We start from the raw sequence: 21,686 nt of genomic DNA, 5'->3' as shown, positions 1-21,686 counted from the left end.
CACATAGCTTCCTTTCAGCGACTTTTCTTCTAGGCATTTTACCTGTCACTGTTGCTGAACAATAGTGGAACTTTTTCACTTAGGAAAAGATGTAAACATCTTGTAGTGAAACTTCAATACTTAGTTGATGTCTTTTTTATGAATGCTTTTTGCATCAGTAAAAATGTGGAGGACCAGACCTCCAAAATGTCAGCTTATCAGTATTTGTTTAAATTAAGTAAATTTTATTTAGTTAAATGCTTTCGAACTATTTTTGTAGGGTTTAGTTTAGCAGCTTTCAAGAGGAACAAGAGGAAGCTGGAGTTGGCTGAAAAGGTGGAAACAGATCTCATTCAACTAAAGAAAAGAAGACAATCAAATGAAAAGGTTAGTTCCTGTTTAAAATTTTGTTGTGTCATCCTAAACTTACAGCTGGTTGCTAATAAATTTTGTGTTGTATATGATGAGACTAATGTAGCATTGATGAGACTAATGTAGCATCAGAAGTCACTTCTCCTTGACCATCCTAATGTTTGGATGATATAGTGATAACTTAGTGCAATTAAAACTTTCTAAGTTGCTATTTGAAAACCAGTCTGTCACTTTGTATCTTGTTTGTGCTATGAAAAATATTTTGCTCATTTTGAACTGGAAATATGGCAAATGTAAACACAAACAGATAATTATTTACTGAAACATTTTCTTTAGCTTGGGATCTCTGTCACTGTTTCCCACTTTTTAATGTGTCCTGAGCGCACTGCATTATGGAGCTGGAATTGGTGAAATTTAAAATATCAGGTAGGTAAACGTGCATCTGTGCATGCATCTAGCATTGACCTGGCCCATATTACTTGTACTACAAAACTATTAGAATTCGCTCTCTTCCCCTCACTTGTAGTTTTAATTTAGACCCTTTGTTACAGTTTGAGAATGTCACAGTATTTGTGTTTACTGTTCAATATGAAAGTATATCTCATTAAATCAAACACCTGTGCTTTATTTGGGGCCTGTGGGCTTTTGGATTGGCCATTTCTCTTTGCTTTGGTAAGCTGACTGTCCACTGCCTTATGTAGCTGCATATGTTGATATAAATAGCGTATAAATCCCAGAGAATTGGCAAAAAAGTTTATTCTCTGTAGTCGGTGCAAATACAAACTGGTTATAAATTGGGCATTTTTCTTCTGTGTTGTTAGACAAGAAGTTTTCTCTAGCAGGGTGCTAATTGTTCTATTTTCAAAAAGATAAGACCTGTAGAGAAAGTAAGGATAGAGGGAGCTGGGGAAAGTTAGTTATTTGTTTTGGAACTTTTCCTGTTTACAGGACTTCACGTACCTCCTTGTAAAACTAACATTGTTCAAAGGTAACTGAGGGAGGAGGGGTCTCTGTGCAGTTCATGTAATAAGGGGCAAGTCAATGCTTGAAACATATGCCAATGCATGAGCTTACCAACCTGCAATTTGAAATTTCAAGGGCTCCAGAGTCATGTGCAGCGCTTGTGGGAGACCCCCAAAGGCCAGTGATGGTAGGTAAAGGAGGTGATCAGATAGAGCTCTACTCACTGGTAAGTAATCCAGTTAACGTAACACATCAGTTTTGTCAGATTTCTGGCCACATCCTCTCCATGGAGAGGGGATGAACACCAAACCATTCTATCAGTGTGGGCTGCTTGTGTTATCCACAGTGTAAGTTAATTGCAGTCTTACTGGAAGCTTAGTTTTTCAAAATTAAATAGAAATGAAAAAAATAAATTGTATAAGAGCAAACCTAAAAAAAGAAAAGTAGAATAATTATCTCTAAGATATTAGAAAAGGATCATTTAGCAAGGATGAGGCATGTGATCTGTCATCCCAAAGCTCGTACTGTCAAAGCTGAGCTCTCATAAAAGGTTTAAAAATAATTTATTAAAAGCCATTTAAATACTTGAATAATTCAAAGTTAATCTTCTTGTCAAAGTTAAACTTTAACTGATAAATACTCATTTAATTTTTTTATTTGCTGTGCTGCTTTGGAGCTGCAGACCTGACCCTTTCAGCGGGACTTCGTAGCTGTTTCACTGTCTAATTTGACTCAGCTGCTTCAGCCCTATGCTGCAACTTAGCTTATGTGCCTCTGTTGCCAATACTGCACAGTTGTTATAGATTCTGCTCATTTTTTTTGTCTATGAAATGTTAGAAGTTGGCTGAAAGAGCAAGGTAGAAAAGATGTTAACAAAGTTGAAGTTGAATGGAAATCATAACTGAAAGACCTATGCTTAGAGATAGTATTACAGACCAAAAAAGTCTGAAATTACTTGGAAGTTTTAGCTGCTGCTAAATTTCACCAGCTAAAAATAAACATACAGTTTTAAAAATTACTTTTCAATAAAAGTTAAATTATAGCAAGCTCAAAAAGAATGAGAGGCTGTTTAAATTTAATAAAGATTGTATGGAAAAACTAGGCAGTGTAACTTACTAAAGGACTTTTATTTCCCAAGTAAATGGAATTTTCTCTTTGCTGTATTTTTCATCGTTTACCCGATGTAGGATTTGCAGAGGGTTGTGTGATTGCACACAGGAAAATCCCTTAATAACTTACCTGAATTTTGAAAGTGTGAAAATTGAGACACTTTTTTTAAGTTGTAATGGCTTACGTAGTTAAAAAATCTTTTTTGTTTGTATATTAATTAAGTAAACAGATTCCTAGGGGGACTGGTTATTCAGACAGATGCCGTTCTGAACTTCTAACCTCAAGCACCAGTAACATCAGACCTAGATGTTTGTCCTCTTGCTTGCCTTTTACCAGAGGAAATAGCTTAGTAGAGTTTGTCTAAAAGCCCTATTTTTCATTTGCCTTCTGCTATTGCAAAATTTTTTTACGGCTATGCTGAAGTTACTTGCAAGAGGACTTGTCCTCTCCTTGATTTGAGTAAGTGGCACTAAGAATTCCCAGTGCACATTAATTTTTTTTAAATGTTAGTGTTTATAAGTTTTTTTTATAGGCTAGTTATTGAACTCCATGATATAGGCTAGTTATTTAACTCCATAAATTACATGATTTAGTTTGAGGTTTCTAAAACTGATTTGGTTTTTGTCTAGTTTAACACATGTACTCATGTATGTGTACAACAGTTTGAATTATGTGTATGGAATCAGCAGTTTCATATTCTTCAGCTACTGTATTGAGACAATAACACATATTTAGAAAAGAAAAATATGCCTATCTTTGTTCAACAAAAAAACATTATTTTCTTTGAAGTATTTTGTGCATTATCATTTTTGTCATTGATCATCTTGAACATCCCACATGAACTTTTAGACAGTTCTAGCTTGAACTCTTCAGGTGAGCAACAGTCAATGCATGGTGGATTTTAGTCACTTAATTTTTTCCTCAAATCAGATTTTTTATGTCCGTGTGAAGGTAATTGCAAGTGTAGCAGTCAGCTGTGACAGTGCTAGTGTCTGTATTATTTATTCTTGCAGTTTGAACAGGAATTTGAATTTTATGCATTTACTTTTCCTTAAAAAAATAAATAAATTTTCTGTCCCACATCCATACTGAAATGGTCTTTGATGATAGTAATACTTCTTAGTTTCAAAAGTATACTTAAAATCCATTTAATATGGGAAAAGAAACCTATATACTTTTAATCCATTTCAGTTAAAAACTAAAACAAAACAACAGAACTCATAATGTGAATTGGTCCCAGTGCTGACAGAACAATGACATTTTCCTTTGACTTAGATTTCTAAGTATTTCTTTAACTTTAATAAATAAAATGTTGCTTAAAAGATTGCCTCTCACCTTGTTAAATACTGCTGTAATCAACAAAAGTGCTTCATCGAGAACTCCTTAAATCTGAGATTTTAGAAAACAAAATATATTAATTGTTGATATATTATTTTCTAGATAATGCTATCCACTATTGTGCTCCTCTCTGTTCCCTCTTGAACATGGGAAAGGCCAATATGGGACATACTAGAAGATTTATGTGTTCCCCTGTTCTATTTTGAGTAGGAGGATCCTGTAAAAAACCACCATATTTTTAGGGGAATCTAATTGATCTAATATAATAAAATATAAAATCCTTCTTATTTGTCTGAATAGTTGGGTAAATAGCATATAGATGTTAATGGCTTCAATCTGATTAATTTTGCATTTTGTCCATTATGATACTCGGAGTTGAGATTTAATGGTAATTACTTTTCACGGAATTTCAGAACAATCTCAAGTTGAGATGGAAAAGGCCCCATATGTAGATATCTTCCAGCATGTACTGAGTAGAGCTCTCCTAAACTGTTAATTCCTTCCTTAGGGGCTTATAAAATGATGACTATTTATGGGTTTTCTTTAATATGTAGAAGAATGGAAGGATGAGATTTAGTTCTAAAATACTTGATAGAAATCTGCATTTGTGCAGATGAGCATCTTCCTGCTTTGTGTGCATGTTCTTAGCCAGGTTTGAATATTTGGTCCATGATTTCATTAAATTAACTTCCTTTTCTGTTGCAAGGTGCAGGTTAAGTAATGAGTTGTTACTTTTCACATTGACTTCCAGTTGTTTTCATGTAAAATATTAACTAAATAATAGATTATTTTTAGGTTGCAATACTACATTGTTAAAACCCCCAAACTACTTTTGCAATGGATGTGTTAGTATAAATTATTAAGTCAGATATGGAATTTGTTAACAAATATCACCAGGTAGTAGTCAAGTTTCATAGAATCATAGAATCATAGAATCATAGAATGGCTAGGGTTGGAGAGGACCTTAAAGATCATTGCGTTCCAACCCCCCTGCCATGGGCAGGGACACCCTCCACTAGACCAGGTTGCTCAAAGCCTCATCCAGCCTGGCCTTGAACACCTCCAGTTTACATATGTAGAAGACACTTAATACTGAACTACAGAACCAGTTCATGCTGTCACTTTTAAGTGTGTGAAGCAGTAACGTTGGAATGGGAGCAAACATAAAAATAGGTCTAGAATAGATCTGACAATGTATTTTTCCCATTGGATATGAAATAGAATTGATACTGTTTTTCAGCTTGTTGAGTAAGGATAAATATAGCATCAGCAGCGATTCTTTTTCTGATCACAAAACCCCCACAAACTTATATTACTGAGAAGGAAAATACAGAATTCCTTTGCTTCGGATACAGATTTCCTTCAGGAGGTTTTGTGGGCCAGTGTGGTGAGCCATAGTTGTCATTTGCATCATTTGTCTTTCTTGAGTTTTATTTCTCTTTGTTATTTTCCTTTTCGTTACAATTTATTATTATTATTATATTTTATTTTATTTCAATTATTAAACTTTTGTTACCCCAACCCATGAGTTTTCTGACTTTTACCCTTCCAATTCTCTTCCCCCCATCCTACTGGGGCATGGGGAGTGGTCAAGCGTCTTGTGGTGCTTATTGCCAGCTGGGGTTAAACCACAACAGGTTAGAAAAAATGCTCCCTTTAGAAAGGGCTTCCAGCCTCCTAAGTTGCCTGATCTAAAAATAAAATAAGCAAAAGCAAGCAAAATATACCACTGAAATGACAGCAAATACGGATGTGAAATAGATCTTCTTTTAAAGGAAATAATGGTGAAGAAAGTTTCCGTGCAGCATATGCTTGTAAATGCTTGTGGTTTTTTGATTAAAATATATTTTTAAAAAATAAATTAGTAATGTAGCTACTGGAGGCAAATATTTTATGAATGTAAGAGCTAAAGCAGAAGATGGATGGCAGATGGAGCAAATAGGTTCACGGATGCTGCAAAGAAGGCTGCAAGCATTTTTTCTTTACTGTCAGATGATATGGAAAACATACTGATCCATACTGAGCCTTATCCTTCTAAAATGCATTTCTGTTCGTTATGGGAGCCCCAAGTATTTGATTTAATATGAATTAAGATTACACAGTTGGCCTTAATTCTGGCATTTCCTAACTTGGACAAGCTTGATTTTCATATCTGTAGTTGTATTAATCAAGTTTTTTGTTGTGGGTATAATTTCCTTTGATAAAAGGAGGGAGAGGATGGGCAACAAAACCTGCATCATATTAGTAGTTCTTCTTCTTGATACAGAAATCGTGGGATCATAGGAGAATTCATGTTGGGAAGAGCTTTGTCCAGTCTGATCTTGAAAACCACCGAAGGTGGGAGTCTATACCTCCAGTGAGCAGTCTGCTCTGCTGCTTAAGGTCTTTTCAATCCATGGAATAGTATTGTTCTACCTGGGTTAATAATACTTGAATTAGGTTGTGGGAGATGTGTCCTGGGACGTGTGAAATACATTTGCCCATGGGATGTTAAGGAAAGATTCCTTAATTTTATTTTGCCTTTACAACTTGGAAGGGAACCTGCTTCTTTTTTATCCTCTTTGCTCTAGTCCTCAAAATTCCTTTTGCCTCTCCTTCTGCCTTCACTGATCCTGGTTTCTACCTTCCTCTGCTTTTCGACTTACTCTTCTTCCCAATGCCAGTTGAGACCCTGTATCTATAATTTTTTACCTCTCTTTTTCTAAGCAGTTATTCTTTACTGTTAGGCCATACATCTGTTTGTTTTAATATAGAATATGGTTAGTACCAGCTTCTGAGTATAGAACTTGTTCCGTAAGAGCTAGGTGTAGGTGAAGAGAAGAAACTTACCGTTACTCTGAGTAAAAGCCAAGGATGACGCTCCTTCCTTAGGAGTTACAGTTGCTTGAAAAATTCTGTAGAAGACTGTGGTGCTGCACTGCATATTTTTCCTTTTAAGACCGGCACAGTATTAACTCAAGTGTTACCTCTCAAGTTAAGCGTGGCTGGAGTATCATCTGCATGAGTCTCCTAAGAATTCTGCTTGACAAGTGGTGTTGTATGCCCAAGGAAATTTTAATGGATGATGGGAACTTGATAATTTGAATTTGAATATTTGGGTGTAGATTTTTTTTTTCTTCCTCCTTCTGGATCCTAGTCCAGAAAATTTGCATTTATATGAATAGCTTGATATCCTTTGGGATTATTTGCTTGTGTAAGTTTATGTAGGATTTTTTTAATGGAGGTAAGCTTTTACACAAGAAAGACTGATCAGCTAAAGGCTTGAGGGCTTCTGCAACAGCAGTGTTCATCTTTTGAGTATGTGATGGATGATGAATCAGTTTTGTTTATTCATTTTATGTACACTGTATGGTGTGTCCCATCAAGAGTGTGTGATTGGGCATGAAGTCAGAGTGCCTTGGCCTGGGTTCTGCATGGAAGAGAATCTAGGGCAAGACTAGGCAGAGAGTGGAAAACTGCTTTTTCTCTTAGTGACTGAGTGTGGTATATTAAGGAAGGGGGGAAGAATGACAAGATCCAAGGTGAGACAGCTGAAGTGTTTGTGAGACAGTAGGCAGAGAGCTTGCATCAGGAATGAGTGCGGAAAGACCCCTGCTCTTAGGGGAGCAAATGTGCCTCCGAAGTGATGAGACTAAGGATGCTTTTCTAGTGACCCAAAGGGAGCGAAGGGTAATTTCTTTCAACCAGGAAGCCACTAAAGATTACTGAACTGAGCAAGTCTGGGAGATAGAATCCGTACTGGGGGAGACTTCTTCTCAAGGCTTTTATTTATTATTTCAGGATATCAGAATTTTCTCTTTTCATGGTAAGCTGCTTCTTGTGGATTTTTTTTTTTTTTTTTTGAATCATGCATAGCTTTAAACATCAGTCTCTGAAAATGCCATCTCGAAGCTTTTGGAAAGGCCTTTTGATATGGCATCTTTGGAATGAGTTGCTGAATAATTTCTTAGTGGACAGGTGCCCACCACTAAGAAAACAACATTTTTGGCACTTTTGTGAGTAAAGGCAGGTAATCTAAGCATTGGGTGAGTCCTGAGATGTTTATTCTTAGCTTCTTGTTTCCAGAGAAATTTTCTTTAGGTCCTGTCTGAGGCAAGAGAGCGTTTTGGAAAGATTTATGGCAACACAATCGGTACAATAAGCATGATAGCAAATGCATTTTGTTGACTGGCTTGTCACTTTGTTTTGTGCACGTTAGTTTGCACACTCCTAAGAATTATAATCTGACTTTAATATACTGTTTTTATTAGTTGTTTCTGTTTGTGTGTCCTGCAGGAGAATGACTCAGGAACATTGGATACAGTTGGTGCAGTTGTTATTGATCAAGAAGGAAATGTTGCTGCTGCTGTCTCCAGTGGAGGTTTAGCACTAAAGCATCCTGGAAGAGTTGGTCAGGTGATTATACCTTTTCAGTTGGGAATGACTGTTCAGCAATTGTGACACTAAGCGAGAGCTGTGATAGCAAACTGATGTTGTCCCTTCCCATTAAACTCTGAAGGCATTATCACTGTGTTGGAATGCAAGTTTTGTTTTTGGTGTCCTCTGTCAGTGTTATAAAACGTTGATAGGTAAGAAATTGTTCTATAGTTAGTTACCTTTTGCCAGAGCTATTAATAACTTAATTTATTGGGCTTGAATGTCTTCTTAATACCACAAGCAGTCTCTTAGATGCTTAAAGTGTTTTTAAAATAAGATTTTAATCAATATTTAATCAAGTTGTCCTAATTAAATTTTTAAATGATCTTGTGAATTGGTAGAAGTGGCTAAGGTATTAACACATCAATTATAAGCATTCCATCTTGGGAATTTTGAGGTGCATCAGAAATGTCATACACCATTCCTGTATGTCTGTATTTTTGGTCAACTTTTGCCACTGTCCTAAAAGCAGTTCTCTTTTGAAATGTATTTAAGACTTTCTTTTGGAATAGCAGGGTGAAAGGGGCTTTATATAAAGAGGGAACAGCTGGAATTATTTTATCTTTTAGCATCTGTATCATTTTCTGCAAAGTTAGGTTACAGTACCATATATTTGTAATAATAACTCAATTTGTAAGACTAGTAATGGAAAATGCAGCAAAATTGGAATTTTGACTGTTATGATCATCTTATTTATCTTTTGCATTAATACTTGCGTTTTTCTTGGGTTTCTTTTTTGTTGGTTTGGGTTTTCTGGATTTTTTTTTTTAAGGGAAGGGAAGAAAGAATAAACCTTGGATACTTACATTTACGAAAGATGCTTTTCTTTCCTTAGGCAGCTCTTTATGGTTGTGGCTGCTGGGCTGAAAATACAGGAGTTCATACCCCTTACTCCACTGCTGTGAGTACTTCAGGTATTTGCTACTTTTATAAATATTTCAAAAAGTTGCTCTCTTTCTCTGTAATTTGTTTACAGATTCCAAATAAAGTGTATCTATTAATGGTAAATTAAAATATTAACATTATTTCCAGACTACATTCTACATGTCTGTCAGTTATTTACATATATATATATATCTGCATGTCAATATTGTCTTGAAATCCATGAGTTAATCTCCATTTGTTGCTTATATTATTATTTTATTTAAGAAAACAGATTAATAACTATGTAAACTTTTTTCCTGTTCATCAGATTTATTGCACTGAAAGGATGTACTCTGTTTGTTATGTATTAATGGACCTGTCCTCCTGTAGAAAAGTGCTTTTGCAAGTCTAATATTGTGTTAAACACAGAATGCTTCTGTGACTGGAAGGTGTAAAGGGCTAAGATAGTTAGAGGGTGCCTTAACAGAAGAGGGTCCCCTGGATAAAAAAATATGTGCAAATGTCATTTTCCCCTCCAAAATATTTAAGTACTACTTTAAGTGAACATTAAAGTGAATTTATTCTTCATCTCTCTTTTCCTCTCAAAAGGAAAAGGAAAAGGCAAAACCAAATGACTAGAATAAGTGTTTTGGAAAACATTTATTCAGAAATTGTTAAAGTAATGTAAGAATTAGGGTAGCAGAGTTCAGATTTAGGTGATGTAAACTATATCCCAGGAGTTCTGCAGGGTTAGAGTCCTGTTGCAGAAACAGTGGGGAGAGCAAGGTAGCAGGGTGTAGGACTAAATTTTGACAGAGACCGAAGAGCATCAGAAATATCCTGTGATGCTTCCTCTGTATTTAAGTCTGTCTTGTGCTGTTGAAAATTTGTGTAGATGTTCACTCTTAAGTTCAATGTTAGTAATGGCAAGTGTCCTTTTTAGTATTTACGCAAAGGAAAGTTGTACTGAATGCAGAAGTGTCAGATCTTTCTACTCAAGGAACACCATATTGGTTTTACTTTAGTAAATGCTTACCCATTTAAGCAAATATATGTAAATATTGCGGTATTCAGGACCGTGATAATTAGGGAGTATAAGCCCAATATTAGAGATTTTTTATGGAAAAGCTGAGAAGGACACCTTTATTTAGTTTTTTAAAACTTTGAGGTCTATGCAAGTGCAGGCAAGCATCCTGATATACTTAAAGGAGATGTCTGGGTTTAATGATAGCCTTAAATAGAAGTCTCTTTTCTTTTTGCTGGTACTAATTTTATATAGCGGTAAATACTTTAATGTTATACTATTTATAACTATCACACATATATATTTCTTTGGTTTAAATCTTTTAACTTTCATGACATTGCATTAATACCAATCCCAGTTAATTGAAAAAGACTGCTGGCGGTCTGTGAAGTGTGGCCATCTGTTTATTCAGTGATTTGAAATTCAGACTAGCGGTGTTTAATTAAACTCTTGTTTCTGGCTTTCCTTTAAAGTGTGTGTGTGTATGTGTGTGTGAGAGAGGGGGAGATAGAAGTGTTTACAGGAAGTGAGAACTCTTCTGTAATCAATACCATTCTTTTTTCCATTTTCAGAAGCCCATAATGTTTTATTTTATAATGTAATTTATGTTTAGTGCAGTTTTAAAATATATCGATGCCTGACTCTTGTTTAAAATATGTGTATCCAGCAATGTGAACCATGAAGTTCATTAAGGGGTAGAGGGATGGAAAAATTAAATTGTAGGAAAAGTTGAGAAAATGAAACTTAAAATTTGGCCAGATCACAACAGGAGTTGGGAATGGGGGCGTAAACATCTGCAAATATTCAAAAGGTGAAATTGCCAAGGCTAAGCAAGAAAATAGTATGTTAACATACATCATTATTGTATGAAATTTTTAGAAAATAAAGGTACTACTACGTAAACTCTAGAAGATGCCTTGATTTGGAAAGCTCTAAGATTGACAGTGCTTCGTAAGAGAAGATAAGTTTTGTCAATTGGTGTACCTAAAATCAGACTAGACTGTATTTGTAATAGTGATTATACCCCCTCTTGTAAGTTTCTAAATTGATTTTGTGTGGTTATGTATTTAAAAAAAACAGTAACAAGTGAAACTTACATGTTATGTATAAGTAAAAACTGTGTGCATGCACATTCATTTCATGTTTCGTTTTACATACAGGCATATACACTTGTATGTAAAAGCATTTAAAATATGTACATAAAATAACCAAAATGTACAGTCAATTTAGGTTTCTATGGTTTTCACAATATAATATTTTATTGTTTTAATTTCACAGGTCTTTTCATTTTAAATTGTCGTGAAGTGGTAAATTTGGCAGAAATTAATCCTAACATTTTCTACAAGGAATTTGTTTTTCTGTTGTACAGAGAGAGAAAATAAAAAGAAGAAAATTAGGCTTTGGTTGCTGTGTGTACTGAGTACTGTACATGCAGACTTTTAATATTTATTGTTAAATTACTTCACAGAACAGCTGGTTTATCAAATTACATTTCGAATTTAAAAAAAATAATCTTGAATTAAGAGAAAAGTTTGTTATGATTCCCGTAAAGCTTTCTTGAAGGTTTGCTCTAAATGATTAAGTATTAATATATGTTAAACCAAATAATTTTAACTTACGGATTCTTTGGGAAATAAAATATTTCACATTTGTGCTGCTTTAGACTTTTTAACTTTTTTCAGTGATTGCTGGGGATAGAAATTCAAGCCTTGAGAGTCTGTTATATCAGCTTTATATTCAGTCTTGAAAAAGGATGTTCTTTGGCATTCGTTTCCTACAAGCAGTTTTTAAGGGCCAGGTTTTGTAAACTATTTTGATTCCCTGTTTATGAAATTGCTCATGTCTTTGGGTTTCGGATAACTACGATAAGCAAGAGATCAAAAAGGTTGGCAAAAAACCTCCGGTGTGGGGAAATGAGAGTTTGAAATAGTATTTCAAAATATACAGAATACAAGCTCTTGCACATTGTAATCCATGCGGAACTGTCAGGAATGTAGGAATTGAGACATTGGGTCAAGCCAGAGCTGTAGATAGTTTGGTGTCCTGTTTCAGATAGAGGATGTTTGCAGGTCTTTAAGGGAAAGTATGGGACTGGGAAAAGCACCTCCACTGTGTTGTCCAAGCTTCTAGCAATTTGTGATATTGAGACTTTGTAAGTCTAGGACCTTTGTACTAGATCAAGATAACTTTCTCAAGAAAGGCTTAGAAGCCCAGTTATTTAAATATTGCTGGGAATGTATTTCTTGTTCTGTGGTGGCTTACTTTTTGTGGAAGCTTTCTTGGAAAAAGAAAAGTGTTACTTTAAATGCCACAGTTAGTATCACAGTAGGTTTTATACTTGAATTTTTATTAATTTTGTTCTAAAATCCTTCTATTGAAGCTTCAGTTTGAGGCCTGTCTTTCAATACCATCCTCGTAAAAAAAAATAAAGGCATCACCATAAAAGTACTTCATTAAAACTATTTACAAATTCATGTAGCTTTCTTTAAATGGTCATGTATTATTTGAAGACATGCTTTTACATCTTGATCATCTGTTGGCCCTGGGGATGCTGGCAGGCTTCTTGCTTTTGCATGTTGAAGGAGGATTTGGTGTTAGTTCTTATGCCTTTAGCAAATTGTTTCTCAAATATTTTTGGCCATTTTTATCGTGATTTTGTATTGAATGTGCCAAAGGTGGTGGTTCTGAACTTGTTTGGGCATGACTTCAACTTTTTGAACAGTATTTTCTTACCTCTAAAGGTCTCTTGGCCTTGTTTTTTAGCCACACTGTCTTTGGTTTTATTTTTTTTGGCTTTTCAAAAGTTACTTCATCGTTTATAAAATACAGGATATTGTAAAACTCGTATTTTATGGCTATAGTTTAACAGGGGGTGGGACAACTGAAATCAAAAGACGCAGACTTTCTAAAGACAGGATGGGGGAGATGGTGGAACTTAGGAATGACTGTGAATATAAAGGGCCTTAAAGTCAAGATTTATTCTGTAACTGTCAGTCTAAAATTCAGTTGCTGTGTAAACAAGTAAAATATTTCAGATTTTTTAAAAATAAATTTTTGGAGACATTTCAAAGTATGAACTCTGAATTTTTATTTTTTTTTAAATATGGTTGTGGGACTTTATTGATAAACGAAGGATAAACATTACAGAAATTCTGTATCTCAAAACCAGTATTAAAATTTAGGAAATTCAGAGGATGTTGCAGTTGCAGGCATAGCTGCGATACCTGGGCAACCTTAACTGTGATGTCTGACAACATAATGCAAGTGCTATTCCATGCGAGAATGATGATAGAGACTGAGTAAAAGCATGTTAAATGAGGTGATCATTACCAATGGCCTTTATTTAGTATAAATGTAAGTAACAGCTAAACTGGTTTATGGTCTTTAAAAGCTCTTACATGCACGTGTGTGCACATATTTGCACATGCACCCAGACACGAACAAAACAGCCTCCCCTTTAAGCACCCCCACGGCCTCCCAAAAAAAGAGGCCAAAACCACGCTCCAAGGCCACTTGGAACTCTTTAGTGAATGTTTTTTGTTGGTATATGAATGTAAACACAGGAAGATGGGTATTATTGGGAGGGAAAACATTGTGAACAAAACCTGACCACAGGAGAAACAATAGTCCATTTTTTGGCTGTTCTTTAAGAAAACATTTCCTATTTTTTCCTGAACTTAATAGAAATCAAAGACTTTGTGTAAATTCTTCTCATTCAAAATAATATGAAGTGTGGTATTGAATCTCCTCCCCAGTTGGAATATCCATGATTATTGTGAATATTTTTCTACTAACTGTGCCGAAAGTAATACTACTGGGGTAAGAGGCAAGGATGTGTTTTTCCCAGAGACAAGTTGAAAAGTAATAATATTCTTTGGATATACAGAACCTTAAATATAAAATATTAAGATAAATACAAAATTTACATTAAGAGCTAATGCAGGAGGCTTTGAAAATGCAACTATGAGTGGAATTTTTGAGTGGAAATGTAGAGAATGAAAATAATGCGTTGCATTCCTTTTTATATCTTTACAACAGTAGGTAGTATAAAGTGTACTTACCCATTCTCCGTGTGGGGTGACATGCTTTGTTTATGTGTATCAGCCCTTGAGGCCAGCAAACCTTTTAATATTGCATTTCTCAAGATAGACGGAAAGTCTTACATTATTTACAAAATGCAGAAATTCTGTAACACAAAGCTGCAAGGTGTCCAGCTTTTACTAGAATGCATTTGAGGAGAATATTTGATAAAAGAAAGGTACTGTGATGTGAGGTCCTAGATAGAATTTAAATGAGACCTAATTATGGTTTATAATCCTAAAGAAGAAGGAGTAAAATCTTAAAATATATTGAGATCTTTTAGAAAAATTAGGCATGTTAACAAATATAATTGAGCTTCAGGAGGGAGCCTGAAGTTTTGTTTTGTTGAGAAGTAGCAGGGATGTCAGATTTATGGACCCAAACTGAGGGGTAGTTGAGGATTCAGTCTGGGAAAAGTCCTTCAGTGATGTCTTGCTCTTCTCCCCTCCCCAGAGTCTATTCCTGACTGAACGAAAATCAGATACAGATAACAGCAATGTTTTAGGAATACATACACAGACTATGTAGTCTGTTTAAAGAGTTATGTCATTCTCACAGTGAACCAGAGGGTAGAGGAAGAAAGAGGTCTGTCTCCAGACAGATCAGTATTTACCTCTGAAGTGAATGCTTCAAGAGTTCAGGCTTTGTGTCCAGATGCCGTTTGGAGGCTTCAGTGCTGTAGAATGTGGTGTCTCAACCAACTTACTACCACCGCAAGGCTGTGTGAAGATAGGGGAAACAACAGGCAGAGATGATTTGTGGGAATGGTAGCATTAAGAAGCAGTCAATTAAACGCAGTACCGCAGTGTTCAAAGCTGGGGTTTTGTCCACAAAATAATATAGAATAGTTGTTTGAATTGCCTTTGGAAGGGTTGTTTTGAAGCAGAGCTGGATGGATGGAACAATCAAAGAGTGCTTATTGCCTACTGAAATTTTAATTGGACTTAATGTAACAATGTATCATAAGGTTGCAGGGACTTTTTGGAAGTGGTAGTCACTTGCAGAAGGCCCAGTGCTCAGAGAGAGGTGTGTTCATAACCTGGGGCAGCAGCCAGCTGTGCAGCACTGGCTCCTTCTCTGAACACTCTTAGTCCTGTTCCTGTTTGCTGTACACTGCCCAGATGGCTTGAACTGGATGCAAGGATATACAATGAAGCGGAGGCTATGGCAGACTGAACTCTCTTTTTCTGCCTTAAATGTTTTTCTGTGAATGGGAGAAAATAATTATATACATTTAGTTAGCTAGTCTCTCATTTCCTTTCCTGTAAATTTTATATGACAAGAGTGATATAGTTTGGAAAGATGTAGTATTTTTACAAAGAGATCAGGAGTAGCAAAGCTTCTAATCAAGGCCTAGGCAAAAGTAGTTTGCTTTTTTCTTTTCAGTTTAACTTTAATTAATCTTTCAAAATATATTAAATGTAAAGAAGAATGTAAAATGCACATCCGCTTAAATGGAACTACGTTTTGTCTTCGTGCTAACCTCTCTTGGAGGTACATCTGCAATTCTTCATGTTCATAATTGAACAAATATCTTTTTTTAAATAGCTAAAGTTATCTGGCATTTCCCACTATTTAGAAGTGAAGGATTCATACATTTAGCATATTTTAACTCTTTGGCTTTTTTTTTTCCCTGCTCTCTAAAATCATAGAAAATCTGGATGAGTTGTTCCTCAAAATTATTTGAGTTTATTTTACCCATATTAAAAACTTAAATACAGAAAGTGTTTTCCCACCTTTCCTTAGGGAAAGTACTTTAGACACAGTTTGTCTGGATGTTGAATTTGTCTTTTGTTATCTTTGAAACCTACCCAAATTTACTGAAGGTACACCCTTTTGGCAAATTTCCATTTGCATGTTCTTAGTAGGTGTTCGTTAATTTGGAAGTTAAGTCATCTAAGAATTTTCTATCTGCAAAAAGAATGTGCTCCATTGATCCCTCTAGGATCAGTGCTTTGGGAATTGGACGGGACTTCGTTTGCAGGTGTTCTTCCTGGCAGCAGGTCAGTAAGTTAAAAATTTCTCCTGCTAGTATGAAGGCAAGATGCAGCAACTGATACAGAGAGCTAAAATTATGCAACTTGGGTTTAGTACTGTAGTGCACTGTAGAATTTTATGTCTTTTCAGAATTAGACTTTGAGTATTTATTGTAATATGTAACTATTTGTATAGTTTTTACATTGCAAGTTTTTAGTCAGCTCTTTCTAGAGACCAGAGCTTGCTAAAATACAGGTTTCACTGTGTTTCCATTGGGCATAGGAACAAGCTATTCAGGAAATAAAGCAGAAATAGTAGGTTTTTAACTTGTTAACTGACACTTATTTTCTAGGCACTACCCTTTAACTGAAAATAACGACATCAAAGTTGAAACAACTTAACAGGACCAGGTTCAGACTCTGCTGTATGGAATAGATAATAAAATACAGATAACCTGTAACTTCTAACTTCAGCTTCTGAAAAGAGTCATACTTTGGCAGTGAAGTAAACTAGATTAATTTTTCCATTCCTGAGTGAATGTGAGTAATGCAAGTTTCCATTTTGTACTGCTTTAAAACAAGTTCCAACACTTTGTGTTGAGGTGCTGTATGTTTCAATAGCTAGACAGGCTCCGGCAGCTTGTCAAAGTTCTATAAGCTCTCTGCTTATGGCTTGCAGAAAGCAAGCTAGATTTTCATTTCTCCTTTCATTCAACAGGAGTCTCTTTCATGTCTGAAAATTGAAAACGCGTGTTTTTCAGTGTGGTGCATGGATGTGTGTGTGCCCTCTGGCACACCTGTTTCTAATTTCCTGACTTGAAAGCATCTTCCATCAAAAGAAGCAGAAAAACAATTTCTTTCTGACACGCTGCTTGGAGGCCCTTGCTTTGCAGAAGGCCTTCCTTTCGCTTGCCATCTTGGTTCCATTGGTAGAACATTATAAGATGCAGAGCACACATTGTACGGGATGTTCAGCTTATATTGTGCTGGGTTCTTTCCCCTCTTGTTATTTCAATCTTCAGAAATCTACTTGAGAAGTCACTATGCTGAGGAAGATACATTAATTTAATCCTTAGTTTCTTGCATGAAGCTCAAATTAAGGATGAAAGTCTATATCAAATTAAGTTTTGTATAACTTGTGAATTAAGTAGAGTATTAGTTACTGTTTGGTACAGAAGATTAGACTAAAATTTAAATATTATAGTTCAGGTTTCTTACCTGTTCTTCTAAATAGTATCCAATATAATAACTGAAATTCAAAGATGTTAACAATTTTAAGAAAAAAAACCAAACCATAAAATAACCCTGGTGACTTGGTTGTTGTGAAAATTGTGGATAGGCTAACTAGGAAATACTACAGAACAGAGCTATTAAATGTTAAAGATCACTTAGGAAGGAAAAATACAAAATTTTAAGCTGTAGCGTAAACATTACTGGCTTGTCTGTTTTCTCAGTTCAGCAACTGACACATTCACAAACAGCATCTGGATTGTCTCTGTAGCTACCATGCAGCAGGATGGCCCTGTCTGGTGGTACGCTATTGAATTACATCAGTTTCATTTACTGACAAGCTAGTTCCAAAAGACTTAGAGCTTGAATGCCATTTTATGCAAACAGCTAAGCAGTACTTGAAGATGCAAAGACTGGGCTGCCCCTGGCTCTACAGCCTAATGGCCAGTGGTTCATGTGCTTGTAAATCTTGCCTTTGCTGAGCTTTGTTCATTATTAATATGATCAAGTATATGCAGAAAACACTAAAAATGTAATCAAGGTATGTGCTTCTATGTAATTTTATGGACTATAACAAAAAAATTCTTAAATTTTTAAATGGGTCAGTAAGGTTCGCATTTATGCCTGCTGAGGTATGCAACCCTGATATGTTTCTCATCTTGTGCATATATTGACGTTCAGGTACCAAAGAGTTGCTTTCTAGAGTATCTGCCCACTACTGGAATTGTGAATGACAGTGGAAAAATTGTTGTCACTTGTCAGCATAGTAACAGGTTTCCGTGATGGTTTCCAGGCTCTGATTCCTTTGCAAAAAGGCATGTGTCTCACTTGTTGTACAGCACTGTGCAACATAACAGGTGCATTTGAGACTTTCATGTACAATTGAAAAATTCTTATTAGGAGTCACTGTTGGTTTGGTTTTAGTATTAATCAGTGACAATCCACCAAATATAATAACACATGCAGTTAAATGTAGTATAATGTGAGATAGTTAAGCAAATGAACCAGGTCTACATTTTCATCAGCTTATGCACATGATTTGGAAATGTATTAAAGTGGCTTTGACTGTGGTTGATGTCTTGAGTCAAGTTAATAGAACTTTTTCAGAACTTCGTTAATGCTGGTGGTTAGATTACAAGTGAATGGAACTATAAATTTGAACCCACAACTTTATATTGTAAGTTATAAATCAAATTTCAATTACTGTAATTCTGTATACATTTATTTTATGTCTAGCCCTAGTATTATATACAGTATTTTCCCAGTTTGAGACTATAGAGACATATAGGTGTGCTAAAACCTGCAAGACAGTTCATGCTCTAGTATTTGGTTCTAATGTAAGATAATAGGAAGGGCAATTCTATTGGAATAATTAGGGTAATTATTTTTCTCAGCCTTTATCTGGTGAAAGTATGTGAAACACTGCCTAGTTATTTTTCTTGTTCAAAAATAGATGTTCCTACATCACAAACTTCAGTAACAACTTTTTATTTTCAAAATGGGGAGATTATTTTCCTTAGTTATTATGTCCCTGCAGATTGCTGGCATGTGATGTGCTGAAAGATTTTTACATACACTGCCAGCAGCAGTCTGTAAGTTTGCTGCCTTACAGGTTGGCATAAATATGACAAAAAGAAATGACTTTGTCTGTGGGGATGTAGAGATGTGTTATGTGTTAGTTGAATTGCAAGGCTGCTTTCCTTGTGGTTGATCCTGGATCCCATCAGAGAGCTGCAGCTGTTCTTAACCCATATTAAGTTTTCTCTCTCTTAATTTTTTTTTGTAGCAGACTTGATGTTATGGGAACTCTTCAATAAAGTCATTCTCTTGGGGGAAAATAACATTATACATCATGCTAAAAAATGGCTATTGTCTTTTTGATGCCAATTTAGAAATTACTTTAAAAATGTGTAGTAACATCTGGTTTTATTACTTGATGCATAGGCTCACTGTGATCTTTGTGTCTCATTTGCTCAATTCACATTCTAAGTCCCATGCTTCTTACCTCACATTGGGTATAAATGTTATATTTAAAGGTACTAACAGGTTCTTTTCAAGAAAATTCAACTTGCTAAATTTTTGCTGGAGCATATGCTTATTTGCTTTTATTTTTTACAGCAAAACTTCATATGATTAAATTGTCTTAGTTTAAAAAAAAGTGATAGCCATATTGTATCTATTGGTAAAATGCATCTTGCAGTTTTTGCATATTCTTCATACATTACTTTGTCTTCAATAAATATTATATAATTCTTAGTTCTATTGTGGACAAAAGCTTTCAAGCATGTAATGAATCAAGTAATGTGGCAATGAATGGACAGACCCTACTGTTATCACCTGTTGAGGACACTGTATTGTGTGAGCCTCTTGAAGATAATATCCTACCCAGGACACTTTTCTCAATAGCTTGAGAACTTGACAGTCTCAATGAAAACACTTTTTTCCTTTAGCTCTCAAGAACTGCCTCCCTCCGCTGTGTGATTGTTGTAGTGGTTCAGCTATTTAATTTTCCTCTGAATTTATAACTGGTTTTTACTCAATCTGTTTGCTATACACAGAATTTGTCTTTCTGTTGTGCCAATTGTATGTAGATTCAATGCCAAAGTACCCCACTTCAAACAATTCAGTTTAACCTCATTGTGTTAATCAGGAGACACTGTCTGTTAGCAGGAGCACATAACTGACGCCTAAGATATAAAAAATTTTAATGGTTGAATATAGCAAGATTTTGGGACACGTGTACACAATTTTTCTGCCATCTGGTCCCTGGGCCCATTTTCTGACATCTACTTCATCCATAATGCTCCATAGCATTCTTTTGTTGTGTGGTTTGGTTTTTTTTTTTTTTTAAATCTTGGAAATGGTGGGTGAAGGGTCTTTATTAACTTTTTTCCTTTGTGTTAGCGGTCTTTGAAGAACAATTTGTAAACCCACTGTGCCTTTAAAGGGAAGGATATAATTGTGTGACAAGTAGCCAGAGAGATTCTTGGAGTAGGTTGCCATGTTAATTAGGGCTTAAAAGTGGTGGCAAGAACAAGAAGCTGATCTGTGAGTAGCTCCAAGACACAGCTCTAGACCTGCCGATGTGTGTTCGTGCAATGCTGTGCCCAAACCAGTCAGTCCTCTAAACTCAGCATACTGGGAAGCAGAGTGATGAGATGCTCAGCAGGCTGCAGTGGAGCCAGTTTGGGTTGAGTTTATTTATTAATTCTCTCTGTGTGCCAGACCTAGGCTAGCTTCAGCCGGAGTTGCTCAGTTTGCTCTGTTCTGGGCTTCCAGTAAAGTGAAAGCTATCCGTAGAGACTGAGCTGGCTTTGTCTGAAGCCAGTTTAGGTCTGATGTGTTACCAGCTCTGGCTCTCTGCCATGTGAAAGCAGATGGATTGTTTCCAGCCATAAATTATCTTTGGAAGCTGCATAGGTGTATTTATGTAGTTCTGCACCTGAGCTAGTAAGTCCAGCTGGATTAAAGCTTATTTTTGTATGGAGCCAGCACAGTGCTTGCATCTTGTCATAATTAATGAGAAATTTGCTAGAAATATATGTAGATAACTGGGAATTTACTATATTTGACTTCTCTCTATATATTCTCTCTATGTATTCTGGTGTTTAATGCAGTTATACTCTCATATACTCTGACGTTACAAGTCTGATCAAACTGTAATCACCTAAATTTAGATAATTACAATTATTGTCATATTACAGCTGCTTAATTAGTTAGTTGGGTTTTTTTCCTTTTTTTCCTAACTGGATAATGCATTTCAGCTTAACTAGTGCTTGGTTAGACCTCTTCTGACTGTTTCATCTGCTTACTTGCCATTGAGGAAAAATGTCAACAAATGGGAGGCATAGTAATATAATGACTTTTGTACGTGTGCAGAAGGGATCACCAGCATGGTTCCCTGTCCAAGAAAACTTTTATCCAATAAACGTGCACTGTACCATTTGACCACAGCTGTATGTCCCAAAGCACATTGCAGGAATGGAAAAGAGCGTGGGAGAAAAACAGCAAGTGTGTAAGTGTTCCTGCAGAGTAAGAGTAGCACTGGTGACCTATTTGTCTTCGTCTTCAACAGGTTTCAGGGAACAGTTACAGTAAGCCCAAAGGCAATAAATGGTTGGTTGCTGGAGGTTTTTTTATTTTCTTAAAGACAAACCTTTTAAAATTACAGGAATTTTTATTAGGAATCCAATGAGCAGCCCCATGTCAAAAATCATAGGTAAATTCCTGTATTCCTTTGACAAAAGGCTAAATCAGATGGATTAAATAGAAGATTATGTCATGCAAAGGAGTTACTATGGCATTTACTAAAGATGTTCTCAGTTTGAAGAGAG

General features: G+C 35.6%; 1 protein-coding gene across 1 annotated transcript in view; it reads left to right on the top strand.

Annotated features, from left to right (window-relative positions):
• Positions 1 to 259: 259 nt before the first annotated feature.
• The window catches only part of LOC104458631 (threonine aspartase 1-like), a gene marked incomplete at both ends in the record, with an annotated part of 36,226 nt that continues 14,799 nt past the window's right edge, over positions 260 to 21,686 (top strand). Inside the window, 5 exon segments of the mRNA XM_010078740.1 lie at positions 260 to 366; positions 1,450 to 1,503; positions 1,505 to 1,540; positions 8,038 to 8,157; positions 9,014 to 9,092. Coding sequence (XP_010077042.1) covers positions 260 to 366; positions 1,450 to 1,503; positions 1,505 to 1,540; positions 8,038 to 8,157; positions 9,014 to 9,092 — 396 coding nt within the window.

This window comes from Pterocles gutturalis, unplaced genomic scaffold, assembly GCF_000699245.1.
Source record: "Pterocles gutturalis isolate BGI_N339 unplaced genomic scaffold, ASM69924v1 scaffold14328, whole genome shotgun sequence".
In the NCBI taxonomy this organism is placed as follows: Eukaryota; Metazoa; Chordata; class Aves; order Pterocliformes; family Pteroclidae; genus Pterocles; species Pterocles gutturalis.
This window is presented reverse-complemented; position numbering and strand designations above follow the sequence as displayed.